This window comes from Cuculus canorus, chromosome 3, assembly GCF_017976375.1.
Source record: "Cuculus canorus isolate bCucCan1 chromosome 3, bCucCan1.pri, whole genome shotgun sequence".
In the NCBI taxonomy this organism is placed as follows: domain Eukaryota; kingdom Metazoa; phylum Chordata; class Aves; order Cuculiformes; family Cuculidae; genus Cuculus; species Cuculus canorus.
The window spans coordinates 49,103,869-49,127,238 of NC_071403.1; the positions used below are offsets into that span (position 1 = coordinate 49,103,869).

General features: G+C 37.9%; 1 protein-coding gene across 1 annotated transcript in view; it reads left to right on the top strand.

The window, feature by feature from the left end:
* Nucleotides 1–23,370, top strand: part of NOX3 (NADPH oxidase 3) — a 38,599-nt gene that overhangs the window by 10,411 nt on the left and 4,818 nt on the right. The window contains exons 5-11 of the mRNA XM_009570357.2: nt 1,187–1,332; nt 4,377–4,558; nt 7,169–7,298; nt 10,450–10,542; nt 11,657–11,910; nt 15,329–15,491; nt 22,643–22,789. Coding sequence (XP_009568652.2) covers nt 1,187–1,332; nt 4,377–4,558; nt 7,169–7,298; nt 10,450–10,542; nt 11,657–11,910; nt 15,329–15,491; nt 22,643–22,789 — 1,115 coding nt within the window. The remainder of the gene's footprint in view (nt 1–1,186; nt 1,333–4,376; nt 4,559–7,168; nt 7,299–10,449; nt 10,543–11,656; nt 11,911–15,328; nt 15,492–22,642; nt 22,790–23,370) is intronic.

Genomic DNA, 23,370 nt, shown 5'->3' on the forward strand with positions numbered 1-23,370 from the left:
TGCAAATAGTTACAATTAAAAGGGGGGGGGGGAGAAGAGAGAAGGAAAAATAGGAGAGAAGAGAAAAGAAGAAAAATTAAAAGAGGAAAAGAAAACAAAAAAGTAAAAGGAAAAATGAACCTTCTTTGGAGACAATATCCTTCAGGGAAGCAGATTATATTTGGTTTACAACAAATACTGCCTTTTAGAAGGGTTTCTTAAATGGTCAGGGACAGGAACAGATATACACTGAAGGAAAGATGATAATGGGAAGCTAATTATAAAAGTATTGTATCCTAATAGCTTTAACTGTAAACACGTAATTGTTTTTCATTGTCATTGTTTTATCCTTTGGCATTTAATATTTTGCATTAATTACAACTTTTCTATAATGGATTTCAGAATCTCTCATACTGAAAACTGAAACTGCACCTAGCATGATTACGACTTTATCTATGTTAGCCAATAATAAAACCAAGTACTTCCTTTTACCCTCTTTTGAAATTATCCTCTTTCAACTCAAGAAAAGAATTATAGGGGAATTCTTACTTCTTACTTTTCTAAACTGACCCTCTCGTATACTTCTTGGGAGCAGGCCAGAAACAGAGGTGATACATGATACTCAAGGCAAATAAGATCTAACACTGTGTTTCAGGTTTCTCCCTTACAATCACAGTTACTATGCCTTTCCCAGGCTCTACCGGCAAAACTAATGCTATAGCTACTTCTTAATAGGGGACATTGGATGCATGTCTTAAGTATTCCTGGTGCAAATTGCAAACTGGTCTATGCCTAAAACAGAGAAGTTAATGTCTTACATAGCAATATTAGATCATTGCACATCCTAGTATATTAATTAAAAAAATAGGTATTTCAATCAGTTTACCTGATTTTGAACAATTTAAAATCAGAGACAAACACCTTTATATCATGTCCCAAGAGGTCCTCCTTTAATGACATAGAAGACTGCAGGGCACTTGACTGTAAACATGGGAGGTGACCCCGGAACTTTTCCACATCAATGTGAAACAGTAGCTTCATATTAGGCACATATTTGATAAAATTTGCTTTTTATTGTCAGCTTAAACTATACAAATTATGTGCAAGCTTTTCAAATAGCTTGTAGTTTGCTTAATGAAGTTCCTCCTGGCACTGTGGACACATACAAGTGTGTCTATAATTTCACACCACTCTGCCTCTCATGCAGCCATCCATATTGTTGCCCACTTCATCAACATTGAGCGGTATCATATCAGCCAGTCAAAGGAAGCTGGGGAGTTACGGAATAAACTTTCTGGCCTTGGCAAGAACCCAAATGAAAGCTACTTGAACCCAATCAGGACCTATGAAACGGTAAGCTGTCACTTTTTGGGTTTCCTCATCTAAAAAGTTTTCCTCTGTGGATTCTATTGTCAGTAAAACTGTATTTCAAAGCCTTTTAACTAGAGCGAGAAGGTGCTGCCAAAGGTTAACCTCAATTTCAGCTGAAAACACTTACTCAGAGCTGCAATTTTCAGGTTACTAAGCTCAAAGAAATGTCTACAGTATTTTAATGAGTTTGTCAGGAGACAGTTGAGGGAGGGATAAAGAGTATTGTGAATAGCAGACAATGAAACGAACCTGCAAAGAATTTTAAAAAACTACACTAAAGGATCAATATATGGAACAAACACAATTTCTTTCCAGAAGTAAAAAAAAAACCCAGTATCGCATAACAACATTTCCTCCACAGTTGCTACTTGTCTTTCCCCATGGTTGTGCAGTATCTATCCAGTCTGGGAATTGATTTTGCTTTGTAACATGTCAAGGGTGGCTGCCCAGGGAAGAGCACGTGCAAAACCACCCGGAGGATTGCTACATGTAGGAGTCAGTGCACGGGGAGCGTAGTGCTGGTGTGTGCTCTTCAGGGACAAGCAGGCCTATGCGTGCCTCAGCCCTGCAAATAAACGGTTCTGTTTGCTTTAGGGAAGAAAAGTGACTGTGTTTTCTTGGCTATCACAAAAAAACACGGGTAAAGAAACCATTCTTTTTAATATTCATAAAGAAGAACAGATCCTTTCTGCAATACATGTATGTAAAACATGCAAAGATTAATCAGCTTCTTTCTTTATTCCATCATACTATATATCACATAGATGTTATTTGCTAGCTTGTATATACTGTTGTAGACTCTTGTAGACTCCAGGGTTAAAATCATCCTGGTGAGACTCCCACACATGTTGTTTCTGCTCTTTAGAAATTTCCCACATAAGCAGCACGCAATAAGGGCTGCATGAAAATGGTGTGGGGCTCTTCCAGATAGTGGTGTGTTCCACTGAAAGACGAAACAAAGTGAGAAGATGGCTGGACAACCATCAGCAAGATACAATAGTACTTTTCAGTTACAAGGCATTTTGTCCTAATTTTTCTCAGTTCCTTTCCAGTTTAGACAATGTAATTTTTGCATCTTTCAAAACAAACTAGTAAACAATTCTCAAGTTTTAAGAAAACCAAGCAAATGAATAGTCTCAATGGTGCGAACACAAAAGTCTTAATGTCAGCGTTGACAAAGTAGTTTATCACAATAAGACAGTGAGCATGGACTAAGCAGACCTGGTACCCACTCTCACAACAAGCACGTGAGGTGTTCCCCAAGAACAGAACAGAGGTCACAGCTCTGAACAGGAACCTACTATCTCTCAGCACACATTTTTTTTCTCCCCTAAGCCTTCCCGTAACGATATAATTGTGAAGTAGGCTTCTAATTAACATTAAGAACTTAAATACCCTTGAGGAGAAAGGCTAGCATTTTCTGAGAACGTTTCACAAATTTCTCACAGTAATACACCCCACAATTACCAGTCTAGATTTTACTCTAACCTCCAGTATTTATATATCTTTTATAGCCCACTTGTGTCTCAGAAGCTACATTCAGAATTAATAAATCATAAAGGAAAGTAAATAAAAGATTGCTCCTAACTTCAGAGAAGTTAGTTTTCTGAGAGCAACAGCTCAAGTATTCTTTTCAGTTTCTTTCTACCCCTGTAGTAGCAACACACTAAGTGGCTTTGACATTTTCCCTTGTTTCATCACAACAGTCAAACTAACCATTGTAATGGAAATGTTCAAAATATCACCTATATCAATCCTGTTAATATATAATAGGATCTGAACATACTCTTCATAGGCACCAATTTGAAAGTGTACTGTGTGCTGCCAAGAGTGAACATTTGAAAGAATGATTTTACTGTAGAAAGCAACTGCAAAAATGGCATTGTGAAATTCTATTATCTCTAGGGTTTCCATATCAAATGAATGCACTTTACACGTACAGTGTAGCTTCTTTTTTTCTAGTATACTAAGCTGTAGACCCAACTCAGGATCCAGAAGACATGCTGAGCACCTTCATTCCTGCACATCAGCATCAGGAAAACAGACGTATATATGCCTTGCAGGCCAAGTAGGGACTTCATTAACACTCTACTGGCATATTAAGCTTGAGTCTCATCTCGTGTGTCAGATTTTCACTGCTGTTCTTCACCATTTGCTCTTTATAAGTTAGATCAGCATCTGACTCCAGTGTTCAGAATCTTCATTCTCACTTCAGTTTATTTTAGTGAGTTTAGACAGATGTAGCAAACCTGTGCTGACATCTGTGAGTTATGAACACGAAGGAACATGTTCATGCCCAGCATACTAATGTTTAATCATTGACAAGCAGAAAAATATAAATATAAACATGTCTTTTTAAACATAAAACCAAGTATAATCCAATGTATCTCCAGGCAAATGTAAGGAATACGTAAATGAGATATGTTGTTTAGGTAAATGAGAACGTGCCTTTTTTATACACCATTTCAGGGCTGCTGAAAACCCAAAAACTTTGAAATAAAATAAGCACAAATAAAGCCACACACCTTTATGGTTGCAGATGTCTTAGCACTTCATTTTATCACACTTACATAAATAAACTGTTTTCTATTGCTTTTTTGCTTATTACATCTCTAAGTTTAATCTTCTCTTTTCTCTAATCAGTTTCCTTTTTTTCTGAGATACTTTTACATAAACAAAATAGATAAAAGTACTAATGAGACTGTTGAATTCCCTCCTTTCAATTCCTGAAGCAAATAAGTGGCAGCAAACATTTACAAATCTGTCTCAGATAAGCTTGAGTGGAAATAGAATACAGGGATGTTTTTCCATGCTCTTCTGTGGCAAAATGGAAGTTGTCTTGCCTCCATGCCTTCTTCTGGTTTTGCTCTTACGTTGAAAATACATCTTAGATTTTGGTTTCATATGTAATAGCAGCAACAGTAACAATAGTAAAAGTAACAGAAGTAGCAATAAAAATAACAATTACAACAATGACTGCTAATACTAATTTTATTGCTAATGCTAATAATGTATTCTTATTCTAGAATACGCTAGGAGAGATACTAGCCACTATAGCTGGAGTAACTGGAGTTGTGATAACAGTGGCCTTAATTCTGATTATGACTTCGTCCACTGAACTCATCAGAAGGTCATGCTACGAGGTGTTCTGGTTTGCCCATCATCTCTTCGTGGTTTTCTTTATTGGTTTAATAATCCATGGTATGGGGTAAGTGTTTGCATAAACTATGTGGGGCACATGTACACAGCTGGAGATGAAACATGATCCAAACCTATAAGCCTGTGCTTTTCTATTAACTAGCTGCTGGGATCTTTGCTTGGAGACAGATTGCAGACTGAAAGCATTTTGAAATTAAACCACTTTTCTGAGGACTAAAAGTCTTGTTTAGTGTTTTCAACCAGTCCTATACCATCTTACAATCTGCACCTTCTCAATGCATCACTACAAATAAATTGCCATCCTTGAGAACTGGGGACACTGCAAATTAGGAATCAGACCTTTGTGGGTCCGAAGTAATAAAGGATAGACCTTATGCTCATAGCTCTTGTAAGGCATTTTGTGAGCAACCTTGTACAAGCTTGACAAGCTTTCAGGATGTCAGCTACCTGATGGTGAATGTCTTTGTGCCCATTCTTCGCTACATTCCTAAACGTGAAGTGGTTTTGCACTACTTTCTCTGTAGCAAAAAGAACCCCAGGTTTACTCACCATAGAGAAACAGGCATTATACTACGAACTAGGTTTAAATTACTACAGTAAGAAACAACTCAAGTTTATGATTAGCTGAGTCTGGTGGTATTTACAGAGAAGCATGACTGGCAGGTCACTTATTGTCTCTCTGTTCCTCAGCATAAGAGGAAGGTCTATGCTGTTGATGGTGGTTATTACACTGGGGGACAGCAGGGCTGGGGGAGCCTTCTCGAGAAGCTCAAGGAATGATAAATCCACTCTTGATGCAGAATGACAGCAAAAAGGTGCCTACTGCTGAAAACATTTCCATCTTCTGTTTCTAGATACCATGACATCTTCTGCTTCTTCTCCCTTGTGTGCTTCCCCTTTTCTAGTTTGCAATAGCTCCCACATTGGAGCATCTACACTCACATTTTAATTCAGGTAGGGAGTGCAGTTTTGATGCAAATTTTGTGGTCCTCCTCACCTCCTGTGTTTTGGTTAATACCATGACACGATCTTGGGATGCATAACACAGTGTTTGGGGATGAAATTACACTGACAGGAACACATCTTTGTATGCCAAGCACTAACAAGTGATCAATTCACAGTACCAAGCCAGACCTAGTCCTAAGCCTAGGTAACCCTCAAACATCTACAATGCAAGACTCTCAACGAAGACTGCTTTGCTCTGTAGATCTTTGCCTGCTGACTATCTAGCATACACACGGCTTCAAGCAATTGTAAAGCTTCTCAGATCTAAGGACAGAGTCACAATACAGTTCTTGTTTCTGTTTCTTAGAACATTCAAATGTTGTTGATGACCACTAAAGTATATTCAGACCACTGCTCTTTGACACAAGGAACTTCCTAGCCCACAGCCATATGTGCCTGTTCCCTAGAAGTATATGGCATCACCATGGGGCAGGGAACATGCCTGTGCAATGTTTTGTTGTGTGTTACTCTTCTCACCTTTCTCCTTGCCGCATTCAGTTTGGCTTTGAGTGTTCCTAAAATTGGCCCAATTAATTAGTCCCAAGTTTCAGAGACACAGCTGCAAACAAATGCTGTAAACTATATCCTGACCTAATTAAAATTGCCCCCTTCCCCTCTTTCTCTCTGGCGAATCTTTTAGAATCCAATTTCAAACAACTATAATGAACCCTTTAAACCTTTAGCTTTATAAGCTCTGTCTGCCTAGCCAACTGATCAACTCTCCTCAGCAAGAGACTTCTCTGAAAAGGGGACACTTATTTAATAGCCCTATGGATAGAATTCAATGAGCATGCTCCTTACTCCAGGCTGTGAGCGTGGTGCAACAGACCAGCTCTCTGCTGCGCCAACACATCCCTGCTACTACCCCATAAAATTCACTCCAGTCTACCACCTTTTCTATCTTTCTATCTGAACTGTTGTCATCCAATGTCACTGCCACATAGAAAAAGGCAGCACTTCTTATCTCTTTAGGTCTTATTAAAGTAGCAGGCAAGACAGGCTAATGTTGTAGAGCCAAGAGAAAATTCAGAGAAACAATGAAAGAAAAAGGATTTCCCCATAAAAATCTTTTTTCTCTACCCATAATCAACAGCAGCTGAAACCCATTTAAACTGAATAGTCAAGAGTGATATGTTTGGGAAAATATACATCATTAACATTCTCTGAAGTAAAGAAGCTAGAATTTGATACGTTTAGAGAGTACACATCTAATTACAGTCCTCCAACTTTATTTGCACCTTTTAAAAATGCATTTAGAAAGCAGCAAAGGAAAGAGGTCTGTCACTATTAAATTTTATTATTATTCTTCTAAACAAAACCAGATGCTTATATACAGAGGTCAAAGTGTCTGCTCCAAAGAACTTAGAAATCATTCTAATTTTGTCACAAACAGCAAAATGTCTATTTTCTATGCAAGGACTCTCCACCCTTCAGCTGCATTGATATATACCAATAGTATAACACATTTCTTGCATTTGGTCATGGCAAAGCTAGAGGGAAGGTAATTTGAACAAGTGAGCAGAACAGAGTTGAAACAGCCAGTTCTTGGACTTGCAGTTACCCCCAAATCTGCATTCAACTACTAGCGCAAAACGTACAGACCCACAGAAACGTTGCAATGAAGTACATCACTGATGAACGCTTTTGTTTTAAGTCAGCTTGTCCGAGGTCAGACGCCCCAGAGCCTGCAGCTTCACAATGTCACCTACTGTAAAGATCACTACTTGGAATGGGAGAATGCCACTCAGTGCCCCTTGCCTCAGTTTTCTGGCAACAAACCTGTGGTAAGAGTGATGCTCGTATTCTGTTTTTAACTTTACGACCTTCCTTGGGAGGCCAAATGTCTTACAGAACAGTGGGCTGGAGTGTACACTAGTGACCGGTACTTCATGTCATATTTAGAGAGTAGCTTCACATTTCTGTTTCTCTCCCTGTGCATTAAGATAGTGATCACAACCTCCCACATAATTAGTATAGACAGAGACAGATAAGAAGTGATGTATAAAATTTTGGTGTCATTAATAATAATTTTTATTTCTGGAAGATCCTTTAGTTAGGCAACACTCTCTTTGAAGAGTATAGATTTCAGAAATGTAGTCTGTTTAAATCCATTGTGTACATTTATTTTTAATTATTCAGTATCACCAATCTCCTTTTTATATTTGTTGCCCAAACAAAGACTCTAAGTGAAAACCTTACAAGGGTAGAGATACAGAAACTACAATGTAAAGCTAGGGGTGCAAATTAATATTATTATTTTAACTAATAGTACTTTAATATGGATGGTCTAAATACCAAGGGAGAGTAAGTTGGAGATAAAATTATGTCCTTGCTTCAGGGCACATGCCTCATACTGTCCAGCCTTGATGTCTTAAGTCAGGTAAAAAGGAGAGAATTTGAAACAATGAATTATGAACGGGCAGGCAAAAGGCAGGAAAAATGTTCCACGGAAAGGTGGTTTCGCTACAACAAGATTGCAAATCCACAGGGGGTAATTAAGTAGCAGACTTGTACAGTATGTCAGATGTCTAGCATCCAAACAAAATCATTTAACATTTACAGCTCGAGATTTAGCTTGCTCATATGCAAGTTCTAGTTATTTCTTCCAGAAAGAGAAAAAATACCACAAGAAATCTTAAAATAAAGGATAAAAAACTACCATTCAGTGTCTTGTAGCTCTGCTAGTGGCTGACATAGATTTTTCTTAAACTAAACTATTGTTAGCCACTATCCAACCTGCATATTAATGAGAAAATGAATGCCTCTAAAAATTTCAGCTACAATGTTGCCATAAAAATCAATACACGGCTACACACCATGAATACAGACACAAGCTTGCTTACAATAATATGTCTTGACATTCATTATCATAAAGCTAACTGGAGAGAACTTCCACTTCTCTGTGTTAAGCCTATTTTGCCACAGTTTCCTGCACACCCAAGGCCACGCTTGTGAAGTCACATTACTTTAAATGAATTGTGATAATACTATATGGCATATAGATCATATATAAGAACAGTGCTTTGCTGGATGGATAATGTTCTATGGTGTGATACCTGCTAGATATCACAGTTAGCACAAATACATTCAGGGACTAAAAAGCCATGGAGGGGTTTACACAGCTCTGGCAGAGGAATATGTGGATGTGACTGAGCAGGGAAGGGACCGCCTTGTGCACAGCTGGGATTGCATGAAGTGACAGCAGAGTGCACACCCTTCTGGCCATGGTTCCTAGGGGAGGCTACCAGGGCAGAGTCCCTCTCTCACTCATGCCACATCTGCATCTCTGCTCCATATTTCAGCAGGCAGGAGCCTGATCTGGCTCTTACTGAGGATGATGAAGCACTTCTGATACACCTGGGTCATCCACTTTTAGCCTCACAGCCTCTCCGGAGCCATTGGTGCCCCATCTCAGTTCATTCTCATTACAGAAGGAAACACCACCTAGGCAAGAATATAGATGCCCTGATTAGCTGGCCAGGAGCCGTGTTGCCTAGCAGACCATCCCTCCTGGTAGATGTCCTGTGTCCCAACCCAGCCAAAAGATATTTTGTATTGAATGCTCTGTTGCACTGAAGCGATGGCACGTCTAAAATCTCAGCTGAACTCTTGCACAGGGTAGCTTGCAATATTAACATTCCTGTCACGTGCTTTTATTTACAGATAGCACAAATGGAAGGGAGGAAAAACAGGTCTCATCATTATTGTGGCTTGATATATGCAAATATATGCGAGCCATGTGAGATTACCCACTGTGCAGAGACACCTGTAGTATTTAGGGACAACGGATGTGTTGAGTTTCTGCTTTAACTAAGAATCTTCTGGCTTAGGCTGTTTCTTCCTATTATTAAATCATGCATTTTTTTAATCTAATTTTCAAGACTTAACCTTGGGAAATTGCCTCTCTATCCTCTTAGCACTTTCTAAGGAAGCCACATAATTTTATGGCTTACTTCTCATAAAAGATACTTTATAACCCCTGCTACCCAGTTTGTGGCCAAAGTCAGTGTTTCAGCAAGTAAAGTTACTCTGTGGAGATTTTTAAAGCCACATAATTATGGAGTATTCAGTTTGTAGAATAAGCTGTGTAATTAACAAAACTGGAAATAAAATAGGATCTTCTACAGAAAAAGAAAAGGGTTGGTTGGCTTTTTTTTTTTTTCAATCATGAAGATTCAATTACATCTAATTATCTTGGCTATCAGTGCAACTCAGTAAAATCATCAGCTAGTATACTTGAATAACCAAGTATCTTTGATTGTTATAGTGATCAGTACATATGATTAGCAAGTACAAGCACAGCAATCATCTTCAATACTTGAAGTATGACCAGCTTAGTATCCTAGATCAAAAAAACCCATTTTTATTGATACAGATCTGACTAATGGATTAAATGGAAATAGATGCCATTTCTCTAATTGAATATTTTGGACTTAATGTTTTCTCATGTAGTATCAGAAAGCTCACAGCAGACAATAAGAGCTACTCCTATCTGACCCTTCTGAAATATTTTAGACTTTGAAAAGAAAAAATAAATATTGTTATGGATAATATTATAATGGATAATATTATATAAATGTATGCGTCTATACGCCTTCAGGTCCAATGACATCTATACTTAACACCTAAACAGATTAATCCTTTTGCCTTTTAGTAGAAAAAGATTTTAAAGGACTCTTCTTGGCCAGAATACAGATAGATATTAGTATCACTTTTGGAGTGTATCTGTGAAGGACTCCCATATGTTTGTTCCACAAGAAAGCCAGAACTGCTACAGTAGCAACAGAATTACTTTCTTGAGAAAGGGAAACCAAAAATCACAGAAGAGAAATAAGCAATTTCATTTTTGGCCACCTGCTTATTTAAACCAGAAATGCAAAATATTTTTCTGGAAATTAAAATAAATGTTGTTTTTTAATATGCAACTTTCTACAGGCTTGGAAGTGGGTTTTAAGTCCCATGGTGCTGTATATCTGTGAAAGAATTGTTAGATTTTGGAGATGTCAGCAGGAGGTGGTTGTTACTAAGGTATGTCACATAGCTTGCATGTCTGTGTAAAAAAAAATTAGGTTGATGACATATTTATCCTTCTATAGATAACTCATTTATATTATGGCCTCATTTTTCACTCCTAGCTTTAGCAGGTCTTCCACCATTACCATGGTTTCAATCAAGTATTGATTTTAGGTCTTGTTTTTATTCCAATGGCAAGTCTATAAGAATGTTCCATATGGGGACAAACTTGATTAAGGAGGATCTGCTTAGAGGATCTCTCCTTTTACTGAACTAAAAGTTCCATTGCAGTAAATGGCAGAGATGTGTCTTTGTAGGACTTTACTTCAGTAGGACATGGTATTTACTTTCAAATCTGGAGGCTCTCAATGAGATTAAGGGTTATTTTATCAGTTAGCATAAATAGTCAAAGCTTCATTAATACCATTGCAACAATTTATCACAGCTGTAAATATCTCTGTGTGCTAAGAGCCTATTTAACTCAAGCAGAATGGATGGGGAATGCTGCTATTGGAGCAGCTGAGTCCACACATATCAAGCCCACAATCAGAAACAGGCTTATCTTGTGTGAAGGGAAAAAGCATGTTAGATAAGTCTTGCTGCTGATTTCACAGAGTGGCTGTGATCTGAGAATCTCAGTATACTATGTGTGACATATAAAACTAGCTGCTTGACTGAGATTACCTCTTAATAAAAGTATATTAGAACTGAGCTCCCTGGGTTTTTTGTCTTATTGCCAAATCAACAATAATCCAAATAATTGTGTTATGTGAGAATAAAACTGGGAAATTATTCCAGTATATTAAGGAATAGTTCAGCATAGGCTCTACTAAGATAGAAAATTGACAAATTGTTGAGCTGTTACAGTCTTTCCTCTGCCTCTTAGATTCATGAAGCAAGCTGCCTCACAATACGCACTGTACTCACTCTCAAGCTGTTGGGTGCAAACAGCACTGCAACATGAAGTTTAGGCCATAATCTACAAGACTTTTTAAAATTACTGTGCATCCCAGTTTGCATTAACTTGTGGTTGAGCTCAAGCAGGAATGATTGCAAAGCCAAGTGTTACCTAATGGAAACAAACAGTCTTCTGAAGGAAAATAAAATAGGTCCCTTTATTATTGTTTAGGTGGTGACTCATTCCTCTGGAGTCCTGGAGATCCATATGAAGAAACGTGGCTTTAAAATGGAACCTGGTCAATACGTATTTCTACAATGCCCATCTGTCTCACAGCTGGAGTGGCATCCTTTCACCCTTACCTCAGCCCCTGAGGAGGACTTCTTCAGTGTTCACATACGGGTCATTGGGGATTGGACAGCAGCCCTCTTCAAGGCCTTTGGAGCTGAGGAAAACACTTTCAAGGAATTGTGGATGTTACCAAGGTTTGAGTATCAAACACTATATTTTGAAATGTTAATTCTACACTTTAAAATAAATGTTTACATTTTAACTTTAATTAATTTTGCGTGTGTCCTTTATGATACAGTATTAGGCCATGGCTCTGGATCCACAAACATGCCATTAGACTAAAAAATCCGCAAATAAACACAGTCATGAGCTTCGGCCAACAGCTACCAAGAAGGTGTGATGACTAATCCAAGATTTAAAGTCCATACCAATATCTATATATCTGTTGCTGTCGTCTAAATCTCTAACATCCATATCTACACCCAAAGACAGCCATTTTGACAGATAGAGTCTTCAGAAGCTACCTGCTAGCTTTGTGCCTGTATACTTATACTCCGATGGCACCCATCACCTGCTATCCAAACTTCCAGCTCTTTCCTTTCAGTTAATCAGATATTTTGTGGCCCCAGAAACTTCTTCCTGCACCTTATTACATTTCAGCAATCTCCCTTAACTCTGTTTCTGATGTCTAAACCCTCCTCCACTTTATAAAGGTTATTGGTCTTCAAATTCTTTATCTGTGGCATCTTAAGCCAAGCAAAAGTAGGTGCTTCATTGTCGTAAGTCAGCAGGGCTCTGCTGAAGTTAATGGGGCCACCCAGGCTTACACCAGGTAAGCATCTCACTCTATATGTAATGGATTCAAACCATGCAGCTCCTTGCAGACATAGTGGAGATTTTCAGCAAAGAAGAGCCTGGCATGGTATTTTTTTTCAGTTCTGGTGGAGTGTGAAGGGCCTGGGGCTGAAGGGACAAATCTACCCCAGGAAAATTGCTTTTGATGAGGGCATTCTAGTAAAACAGAACAGCAAAAAGCACATTTTAAACTACATTTATATAATTTAATTGGACTTGGATGCTAAAGAAGGTTCTCCTAAAAAGCTTACAGGACACCATCTAGCTACAAAGACAAGCTAGAAGGTGGGGGCAGGGAAGAAAGTCTGGTCCAGTCTTTGCATTCTATCAGTTAATAAGAGTTAGAAATGAAACCCATGCCTTTGTTAAAGGCAACTGGAATGAGAAGTATGCCATTTCAGAAGAACTGGAGCTAAAATGGTCCAAAGTGATTGACAGCCTGTGTAAAGAATGAGAGAGAGAAAAATGTTATCAAACATTGTTTGCCACAATGTGGGGTTGAAATTAACAGCACTGTCATATATAAAGACTATTTTTTTAATCTTGTTAGGGTGCCTAATGCCATCATTCAGTTGCTTTCTTGCAGTATATTAAAAAGACTATTTCAATAGTTTAGCAATAAAGCAAAAAAATAGTCTTTTTCACAGGTTTCAATATCTAAAGATAAACACCAAATTGGTGACTATATTAAAAAATAACATATAGCAGAAACTGAGTAGAAGACAGAAGCCATGTAGCAACTGAATGATAAGGTAAAGTTCTACAAATAAAATACATATATTGAAATTATTAAAGGGAGACTAAAATGAAATGTACATGCATTTATACAGGTAACAAATACAGTTAGTAGTGATTTATGGACAATTTGAGAGATAAGACAATAGAATAGACTATTCTTGTGAAAATAACCAAGTTCCATATTATGCCTCTTTGGGATTTTGGCTCACAATCGCTGTTTTAGCACATTGTCCCAAAATCTAACTTCTCTTACAGTCAGGAGTACTACATAATCATGCTGATCAGCAAACGCTGAAATTCAAAAAATAATACAAGAATCTGCTAATGTTACTTTTCCAAAACTAAATACTTCCCCTGCCATCCCCAAAGTATAATGCTTCTTTCTAATGAAACTGTGTAGATTGACAAAAAAGAACAGGCACAATGCGAGTCACAGGCAGAAACAGCCTACAGCCCTATTTTCTACTCCTCTCTTGGCAAATGCAGATGTAATATTTTTTGTCACTTTCTTTACTATCTTTCTACATTATCGAATCCTCTCTAGATGAAATAAAGGGGTTATATAACGCAGCTTCTCTTTCTCCACTTTCTCCTCCCTACATCTCTGAGACTTTTGCTAAGCTCTCCAGCTATGGCTGAGTATGGCATTCAGACCAATGATGGCCTCTCTCTCATCTGAGGATTTAGGACATGTGCACGTATTTACATACATACCCTAAATTAACCATATTTTGCAGGAACTTTTGAGTGCTCAAGAAGTATAGGGCTGGGCAATAATCTGCATAAAACCCTTATATTTTTTTTAATGTTTATTTTATTTATGTCTGAGGCTAGGTTTCCAAAAGGTATCTCTGAATAGCAGTTTCATTTGCTATTACATTTGTAGAGCGTTTGGAATACCGAAATAAAAATGAACCATGTGACAAGTACAAATGAAGGGGGAAATGCTTGTTAGGACTTCAGGTACACTTTAAGAAGCAACAATAGGAATTCAGATATGTTGTGTCCCTATATTTATGTGTACCATTGCTTGGTGATCCCCTTTACTTTTGCCATTAAAACGTTTCATTCTTCCTATGTCTACATACTTCTTTGTAGTATTTAAGCTGAATTTTAAAGATAGATCACGCAATGAGGAGCACAAACCAACAGAAAATCTGAAATAAGGAAAAAGTTCATTTTTCCCGAGGATTGGATGTTAGATAGTGAAACCACCTTCCAGAGCACTTACGTTATTTACAGACAGGCTGGACAGAGCACTCTAAAGCACTGTGTGTACTTACATTACATGTTGCTAGAGGAATGAATCTGATTACTCAATAATCTTCTTCATCTCTATTTTTGACCAAAATGAATGCCTCAGTATCAGCAACATTGATTATAGGAGGCAGTAACATAAACAAGTGTTTCTCCTTACACATTTTGCCTTTATTGCAGATAGTAAGTACAGTATTATTGCCAAAAATATTTTTCTGAAATACTGTTTTTTCAGACAGAGCTGAGAAAACAGTAGTTTCCTTGCATGTTATGACTTCTTCTTTGCTTTCTCTTTTATTACTTTAACGCATCCAGTGAACTTTTATAAATGATTAATATAATCTGTTCCTCTTTACTTTGATATATACAATACAGAAAATAAAGCTCTAAATCAGGATGCTTTTCAGTAATTCATAATTAAATATGCAAATTCCACAGCTAAATTTGGACATGCAATTATATGACTAATCACATTTCAGAAAGCCAGAAAATTGCAATTGCATGCTTAAATAGATGGCCAGGTCCCAAACTCACATGGGTATTCTTGTCCTCTCATTTCAGAAATAACAGTGGCTTTGCCACTAAATGGCACTCACTGAAAATTAAATATGTTCGCATGGCTAATTAGTGTACAGCTTAGACATGATTATTGTCTTTTATTTTAACAGAAGTTCAGTTTTGGAAATTGTAGCCCAAAAAAAATTTAACCTTTCTGACATTTTATATATTACTGACCCTTGAACAAATGTCTCGCTGCTGTAGACTGGCCGTGGATGGACCATACGGTTCTGCAACTACAGACGTCTTTCACTACAAAGTGAGTGTGTGCATTGCAGCAGGAATTGGAGCCACACCGTTTGCCTCTATTTTAAAATCCGTTTGGTACAAATGCTGCAACCCTAACACAGTTCTGGTGCTACAGAAGGTAGGTGGGAAAGTTTATCACTCTATCAAAAAGCTCCACAAATGAGCCTAGTTTTCCACATTAGAGAGACAATTTAGAACTAGAGCCTCACTTGAGTGCTTTAACTCCCTTTCAGAAGCAGTCACTTGCTTTTCAGTTAACTCATGAGTTGTTGTAGGATCGAGTCTCTTGAATTCACTGTCATTTCCAGAGGAAAAAGGTATCCGTAGCTGCAGTGCTTTTGGTAAAAGCTGAAGACTCAATTTTCAATAACAATTGGAGATAAATGTGGAATGTCTCTCATAGCTAGACAGATAGTTAGAGAGCTGGAAGAGAAATGAGTCCTCTTCCTTACAAAAAAAAAATTAAAAAAAAAAGCAAGATCATCTCAGACAGAAATGAAAGGCAGCACTTCGCTTCTTGCCCAGCTGCAGGTCTCATAAGGTCCCTTTGGCTGCCTGTCCTGGTCCAGAGTGCTGCATTCAGCAACCATTAGCTGCTTTTCTCACCTTGCAAAACCAGGATACCAGCCAGCATAGAAGGAATTAAGAAAGACATTTAAGGTCTGGATGAGATGCATATATCAAGATGCATATTACTGCCTCAAATCACTTTAATTATTTTGTTGAAAAAATATACTGAGATCTGTAAGGCATGGATGGCATCAATTAAGATAAAACACTTCTGATTTACCAAGCTGTCACACATCTACTAAGAATAGGTGAGGCAGCACTGGGAGAGGATAGATGCAGAAGAGATAATGTACGAACTAGGGTGAGGGGTAAAAAGGTAACAGGAAAAAAATCATCATTAAATATTCTCTTTCTTGTCCATCATGGCAAGTGGTAGCTTGTGGACTTCACAGCTTCTTTTAGCTCATTTTGCAATGTAAAAGTTGAATCAGGAACTATTTAACATTTCACATTTAAGGATAGATGTTGAAATTGCATCAGAGTGGACAGGTCTCTGAGAGGGTCAGTACACATGAAGCTGACTGCAGGACCAAGGGGCTGATCTTTTTAAATGAAAGGCTGTTAAAACTGGCATCTTAACGACAAGCTGACGCTGAATAAGCAGCTGGGATCTTAGTAACTGAGGAGTTGAGTACAGGTTCAAATTGCCAGGAGGGATCTCTGAGGCAGAAAAAGCACTGAGAAGGGAGGGAAATGAAAATGAGAACATGTGCTAGACCTGAAAACAAGTGTATTTGCAAACACTACCATTGTACCAGAATGGTCTTTTCCACTGGAAGGAGAGCTACGACTATCTATATACATGTTATATATTTACACCATGAATACTCTATATTTATACAAGTAAAATTGTTTATTACTGTCATTGCTGTTGTTATCTTAGGGGGAAATGAAAGCAATTTAATTATACATTGAGAGCATAGTATACCTCACGTGTTCATCCACAGCTTAGCCTGAATCTTGGGTAAGGGTTCCTGCAAAGGCACCTGCATGGTGCCTTCTGCCGTGGTTTTCTGCTACAGAGTTCAATTTTTCTGAATTCCTGTGAAATACAAAAATATTGTGATTTCTATGACTTTTCTCTATAACTTGTCTTCCTTACTAGTGCAGTGGGAATAGTGATGCTTATTTTTCTCACATGTTATGAGGCTAAATTTCATTGGTGTTCATAAAATATTGTGAAAGTCTGGATGAAAGGTGCTAGTGAAGTTCACAGCATTACTTAAAAAATTTTGCAGTCATCTTAGTGAGAATGATTACTCTCAGAGTAGCTCCACATTTTTTTTCCATTGGTTAAAAGCTTCCACTTGTGGTATAATTACAAATAATTTAATCTTCCTCAAAGTATTCAGCACTCTCTCTGTGCCATGATGAGTACCATAGAAATGTCTATTAAGGAAATAAATAAGAGGTTTTTCTTTTTTTAACAACTTCGTTTTGATTTGAGTACAGCTATCATTACGCTTATTGAACTAGTATTTCTTAGTGTTGCCCACATATGGTTGAGATACAAATACTCATAGCTTCCATAATGTCTGCAGCTGTATAATTTTAAAAACCCAGGAAATCAAAAGGAGCCCACATTTAGCTAATTGATTCTTTACAATTAGATAGCCTTAGAGCCTTCTTCTCCCTATAATTATTTTTGCGATGAGGAAGGGCACTACTACTAGTCATGGCTGGAAAGTTTCTGCTGGCTTTAGTTAAGCATAAAATTATCTTTTTTCATGTTAGTAATCTCATTTTTCTGATCAATTGCTTCTGAAATTGATAAAATTGGACTGATCCATCAGATGATAATATTAGCAAACATCCACTTTCTCTTTTATCCTACATAAGGACATAAAAAAGGTTCTATTGAGTGTCACCAAAGATCCATCTAGCCTAACATTCTGTCTCCAACGGTGGTTCTTAATGAACGCCTAGGGAAAAGTATACAGACTAGAAAATCACACAGCAATATGTCTTTAGTGGACACCTTCTTGCCTTTGAGCAACTCGCAGTTCAGTAATGTCTTGATCCAAGAACTGCATCTCGGTAGGTAATATCTCTTAGCAGACTTTTCTTCCATGGATTTGTCTAATTGCTTTTTGAACTCCTGTAGACCTTTTACAGCCACAGAAAGTTGTGGCAGTAAGTTCAGCTACATATAGTGAGGAAAACAAAGACATCGTCTTTCATTTGCTAAGTTCAGCTACATATAGTGAGGAAAACAAAAACATCCTCTTTCATTTGCTTTGAGACCAACCATCCCTCTACCCCAGCCTACAGCCTTCACCACAAAGAATCTTTTCCCAAAGACCTAAAACATTAGGCTTTTTTTGCTGTCAAAAGTAACCATCTTTCTGAACTGTGTTTGAGAACAATTTAGGACTCTTGCTTCCAGCTTAGGGGTATGAATTCAGGCCTTGTTCTGCATTTATAGGAAAGACTGCTTGCTGCCACCCTAGCTCTAAGCCAGTGCCTCATGCAGGCTGCCAAACTCCAGTCCTCTGCATGCCCTGGGCTGCAGGTACAGCTGCAACTTACCTGTGATGGCCCACTGGATCAATTAATTCATCCAAGAAAGATCTCTGATCTATTTTGGTACACTGTAGCCCAAGGGTGGTGTGGTATACTAAGGAACAGGAAGGGTTTTGCAGGGAGCTTCCCAACCACAGGTGTAAAAGGGTTTTGCAGGGATGAGTCACGTCTAAGACGGAGTAGCAAGAGTCAAGGATGAAGGTGCCTTCCTGGGTGTCCCCTGCTTCACTGCTTTTTTTACAACCTTTTGGTGAAAAGCTGGCTTGTCCCAGAGCTGCAACTCTACCTTTGTCTTCAAGGAGCAGGGAGAAACAGATGGATGGTCATCAACAGATAATTATGAATTACTTTCCACATGATGGAAGCTGATTCACAAAGTATACTCTTTAACCTTACAGGAAAGAGGTATCAGAACGTTTGCTCTTGTCTGTTTTGCAAAGTTCAGGACGTGGGAAACCGAATATAAATACGCATGCATTGCAAGGGAGCAGAGTATTACAGAAATAAGCAACTACTCAAGACCTTGCACTACAGATCCAATTAATAGCAGTACTGCATCTAACTCAATCTGTAAAAAGATCACTTGAAAAATTTAAGACAGTTTACTTGGGCAAGCCATCAAGCTGATGAATGCAGTCAGTGCAAGTAGGGTAGGTGGAGACTAATGAAACATAAATCTGAAACAGATTTTTAAGGGCCGTAAATAACTGCTGTCAGTTAATAGTATGAGACTTACAAGAAAAAAAGATAGGATTCAGAATAATTGTTTAATTATAGAAATGCACTGATGCTGGCTTTATTCTATAGTTTTAATAGGCATTGATTTTATTGTGCATTTATTGTATTTTAATTATACATGTAATATGTTGTTGTATGCTATGGGCAGCCAGTGTAAAGAAAGAAGACTTCTTTGTAAACACTATTTACTTTAACATATTATATTATAAGTCCACGTTGATCTAAGGGAAAAAAAGACCTTTTACCCATAGGCCATCTTTCTTCACTACCTCTTTTCTTTCTAAGATTATAATCCAAAAAGATTTCTTATAATGACAGTCTTTCAAAATATTTGCCACTTCTAACATACAAAACTTAGAGGCAATGCAATGGGTACCACTTCAGCAGAACCACACCAGGGATGAGTTTAAAAAATTTCTGCAGCTTCAGAAAGCAACATCCTTTCTCAAAAGGACTGTCCCAGAAGTAGTTTGACCCTACTCAGTTGGACTGGCTGTTACGGTGACAGCTAGGTCTGCAACCAGCTAAAAGCACTCCTTCAAGCTCCATAGCCTGATATTCTGGAAACCACTCTCCCATTTCCAAGACCACACCATCTCAACTCATCAGCTTGCTTTGCTTCCCCCTTCCCTGAATGCATTTGGCTCCCAGTCCTGCCCACACGCTCCCAGTTGATACCACATGAACAATTCATTATTCATTTAGATGCACTCGCCTCCTCTCCACACACGTGTACTAAATATACATTTCCATAAAATGAATTGCCGAAAAGACTTGAGAAATAAGATGATCAAGTAGAGGCTAGAGAAAGAAATTTCTCACTACAGATCAACAGCCGTGGCATAATACAGATTGACAGCACTCAGTGGCCTGATTTTGAGGTGCTGAGAATCTGAAACTTGTGAGGACTTCAGGATTCAGACACAAAAAAACTTATAAAAGGTTAGGGCTATAAATCCAGTTTCAGTAATTCAAAAGAATGCTGTTGTTGGTCACAGAAATTAAATGCTATAAAGTCAGTGGGCTTGCTTTTTCCTCATAACCTATGACAGTGTAAATCAGCAGCAACCCCCCTGTAAAGCAATGAGGTTATATTTAAGGTAAAACATTTAAACAGAAGGGGAAAAAGAAAACAGCCAAGATGTCTGGTACTAAAGTTCTGCAGACAGTCCTATTCCTAGGCTGTAAAAATACCCTACTTAACCCTGAACGCTTTATCTCTGTTTCCTGGGATCGTACTTCATTTGTATTTCTTACAGAAACCACAGATGGTCCCTTACAGTACACTCAGATCTAGGAAACATCTCAAATTACTGTTAGTCTCTTTCACCAAATCTCCAGTGAAGCATGCTGTTACCACATTTTTCTCCCACCATCTTAACAGAATATTAATTATTAACAGTATATTAACTCTTCACAAAATCTCTTTATAGCTTTCTGGTTTCTTCTCTTATTTTTCACTTTGTAAGTGTCTAATGTGCATCTTTATCACATTGATCCTAAGGAAAAGGGCTACAATTCCCATACCATTCCACCTCCCACAGTGGTTGCCTTGGGGACAGACCTTCCAGTTTACCTTTGATACTGAGGTATAACAAAAGACAGAGGGACTGGTGAGCACAAAGAGAAATGGGTTGGAGGACACTAAGTGATTTTGCAACAAGATAAAAATCTCAGCCACAATAAAACAAGTTTCAACCATCGTTTTGTTTAAGCTAATATATTCTCTTACATGATATTCTTTTTTCATATGAAACTGTGTATTTTTAGGATTCTTCGATGTTTGTGATTTTTTTCTTTTGGAAAAAAGCTACACTCAAAATTACATTTCACACTCGAGGTCTGGTGCTCTCTGTTCAAAAGTAATGATGGGTCGTGTGGCAAGAGCTATAGAACTGGAGTTACAAGACTTGAAATCAGATTTGTCTTATAACTGCAGTTCAGCTGAACATCAGGGTAGTGCCTCAGCAGACACCCAGACAGCTTCAAACACTCATTCCCTGAGTAGTGCAGAAGCTCCCAGTCTAGTCACCTACACAGCTGGACCAGCCCAAGACAAGGGACTGAGCTGAAGCCAAGGAGTGGGGCTGTACTCCCAACCTCCTTTGCAGTTCAGCATTGATGGAGGAGATTTCTAGGTGGGAATTTCCAACTGTCCTGAGGACTCCCTAAGGCAGCTCGTCATCTGTCTAGGACAACTCTATGTCACAATGTGTTAATTAGAATCCTGGGAGGGGAATCTCACCAGTCTTGAGACTCCGCAGGCAGTTCCTTCTGCAAAATCAACTAACTTATACATGGAATAGACATTTGCAAACGGCCAGCGGAAAGTCTCACCTGAAAGTCCAGTTGAAGGTGCCACAGCAAGGACTCTTGAAATAGAGACTCTCATCATCATATAGAGAGCGACTAACCATCTTGTTTGAAAGATTTTATTCCTCATGCAAGCATTACCCTATGCCAGGAATCTAATAAATTACCTTTAAAAAAAAAAAACAAAACCAAACCCAAACAGCTCCAAACTGCTCCATTTATGACTGACAGCAGTAGAGGAAGAATAATAGTTAGAAATAGGCCATAGGAATGATGAAAGGATGGAAAATTAGCTTCTCAGTGACAGATCTCAGAAATTTGGTTTACCATAGAGAGGATTATAGGATGACTTGATGCCAGCCTCTAATTTCTACCTAGAGAACAAAATTTTAATAACAGGCTCTCCAATCCAACAGACGACTAAAACAAGATCCAGCACATGGAAGATGAAGTTAGAGAAATCTGGATGAGAAAACCTGTAAATTTTTCATAGAGAAGAAGTTTTCAACCAAGCAACAACCAGTCATGGGGTAGTGGTTAATTTTACGCCTTTGGCAACTTTAAAATTACAGTTTCATATTTCTCTAGAAATTATATGCTCCAATGCAAGAAAAACATTAAAAAAGAAGTAGGGGTGATCTGTAGCATGTTTTATACAGGGTATCTGACTTTAAGAATGCATTTATATCTTTTGACTACATCAACTGTTAACCTATGACATACAGTCTTGAGAAACAGGAATTCCTTTCTTCAGTGCCAAATGAAACTGAAATTCCATTTAAAACAACTGAAAAAAACAAACCCCAAATTCAAACAATATTCACGTTATTTGCAAGAAATGCAGGGTTAGGTATTACAAGTCAAAGCTGAGACGCACTGGCAGATGGAGATGGGAAACTTGTACACTGCCAGTCTTCACTAGCACATTAATATATTCCCCCATTGTTTAAGAAGAAAATGAAATTTTTTAAAGATAGAAACTACACCATCAAAATGATATGTAATTATGTTTAAGATTACAGTGGAGAAGAATCACATACTATGTGGTTAATGAGTTGAGCCACTCATTTGGAAGTTTTATTGAAAGTTTGCTTCTTGTTAAATCTCTCTACTTTTATCTGACAGGTTTATTTTTACTGGATTTGTCGAGACCCATCAGCATTTGAGTGGTTTGCTGATCTTCTGTTCTATTTGGAAACAAAAATGGCTGAAAAAGGGAAAAATGATTTTCTAAGTTATCATATATTCCTTACTGGCTGGAATGAAAGTCAGGTAATGATGAAACTCTTACGAGTCTGAGTTAATGTACCTTGCCTTTCCAGTATGGTAACATATGGAACAGGAACATAATAAATGATGGATGAAGCAGAGAGACAAAGAACCGTAAATATAAAGACACCAAGCTACCTGTTTCCATTTCACATTTAGGAAAACAGGAATGGAGAAATTAAACCAGTAATCCTTTCAGTCCTACATCTTGTCTTGGGTAGTGCTGAGTGCCAGTTGTTTTGCAGAAAAGTGCTGAGAATCTTTCAGGAGCTTGGGAAGGGACATTTTTGTCCATGTCTTTGAAATGGAGGGTTGTATAAAAAGTGTTTGTTTAGTTTACACTTATTATGTAGTATAAATTTTGTTGTTCAAACATATGCCCATACACTTTTGAATCCTGCTGTGTTGCCTTTTGGCAACAAAGTCTATGGACTAATTCATACTGCTTGAAAATATATTTTCAAATCTGCCATCTTACAATTTCATTGGATCATCCCAACTCGAGGCACTTGATCCTTAGACTGGGTCAATTCTATTCAACTTCTCTAGTTCAGATGAGTTGATTTTCTCTCCCTCTTATTTTT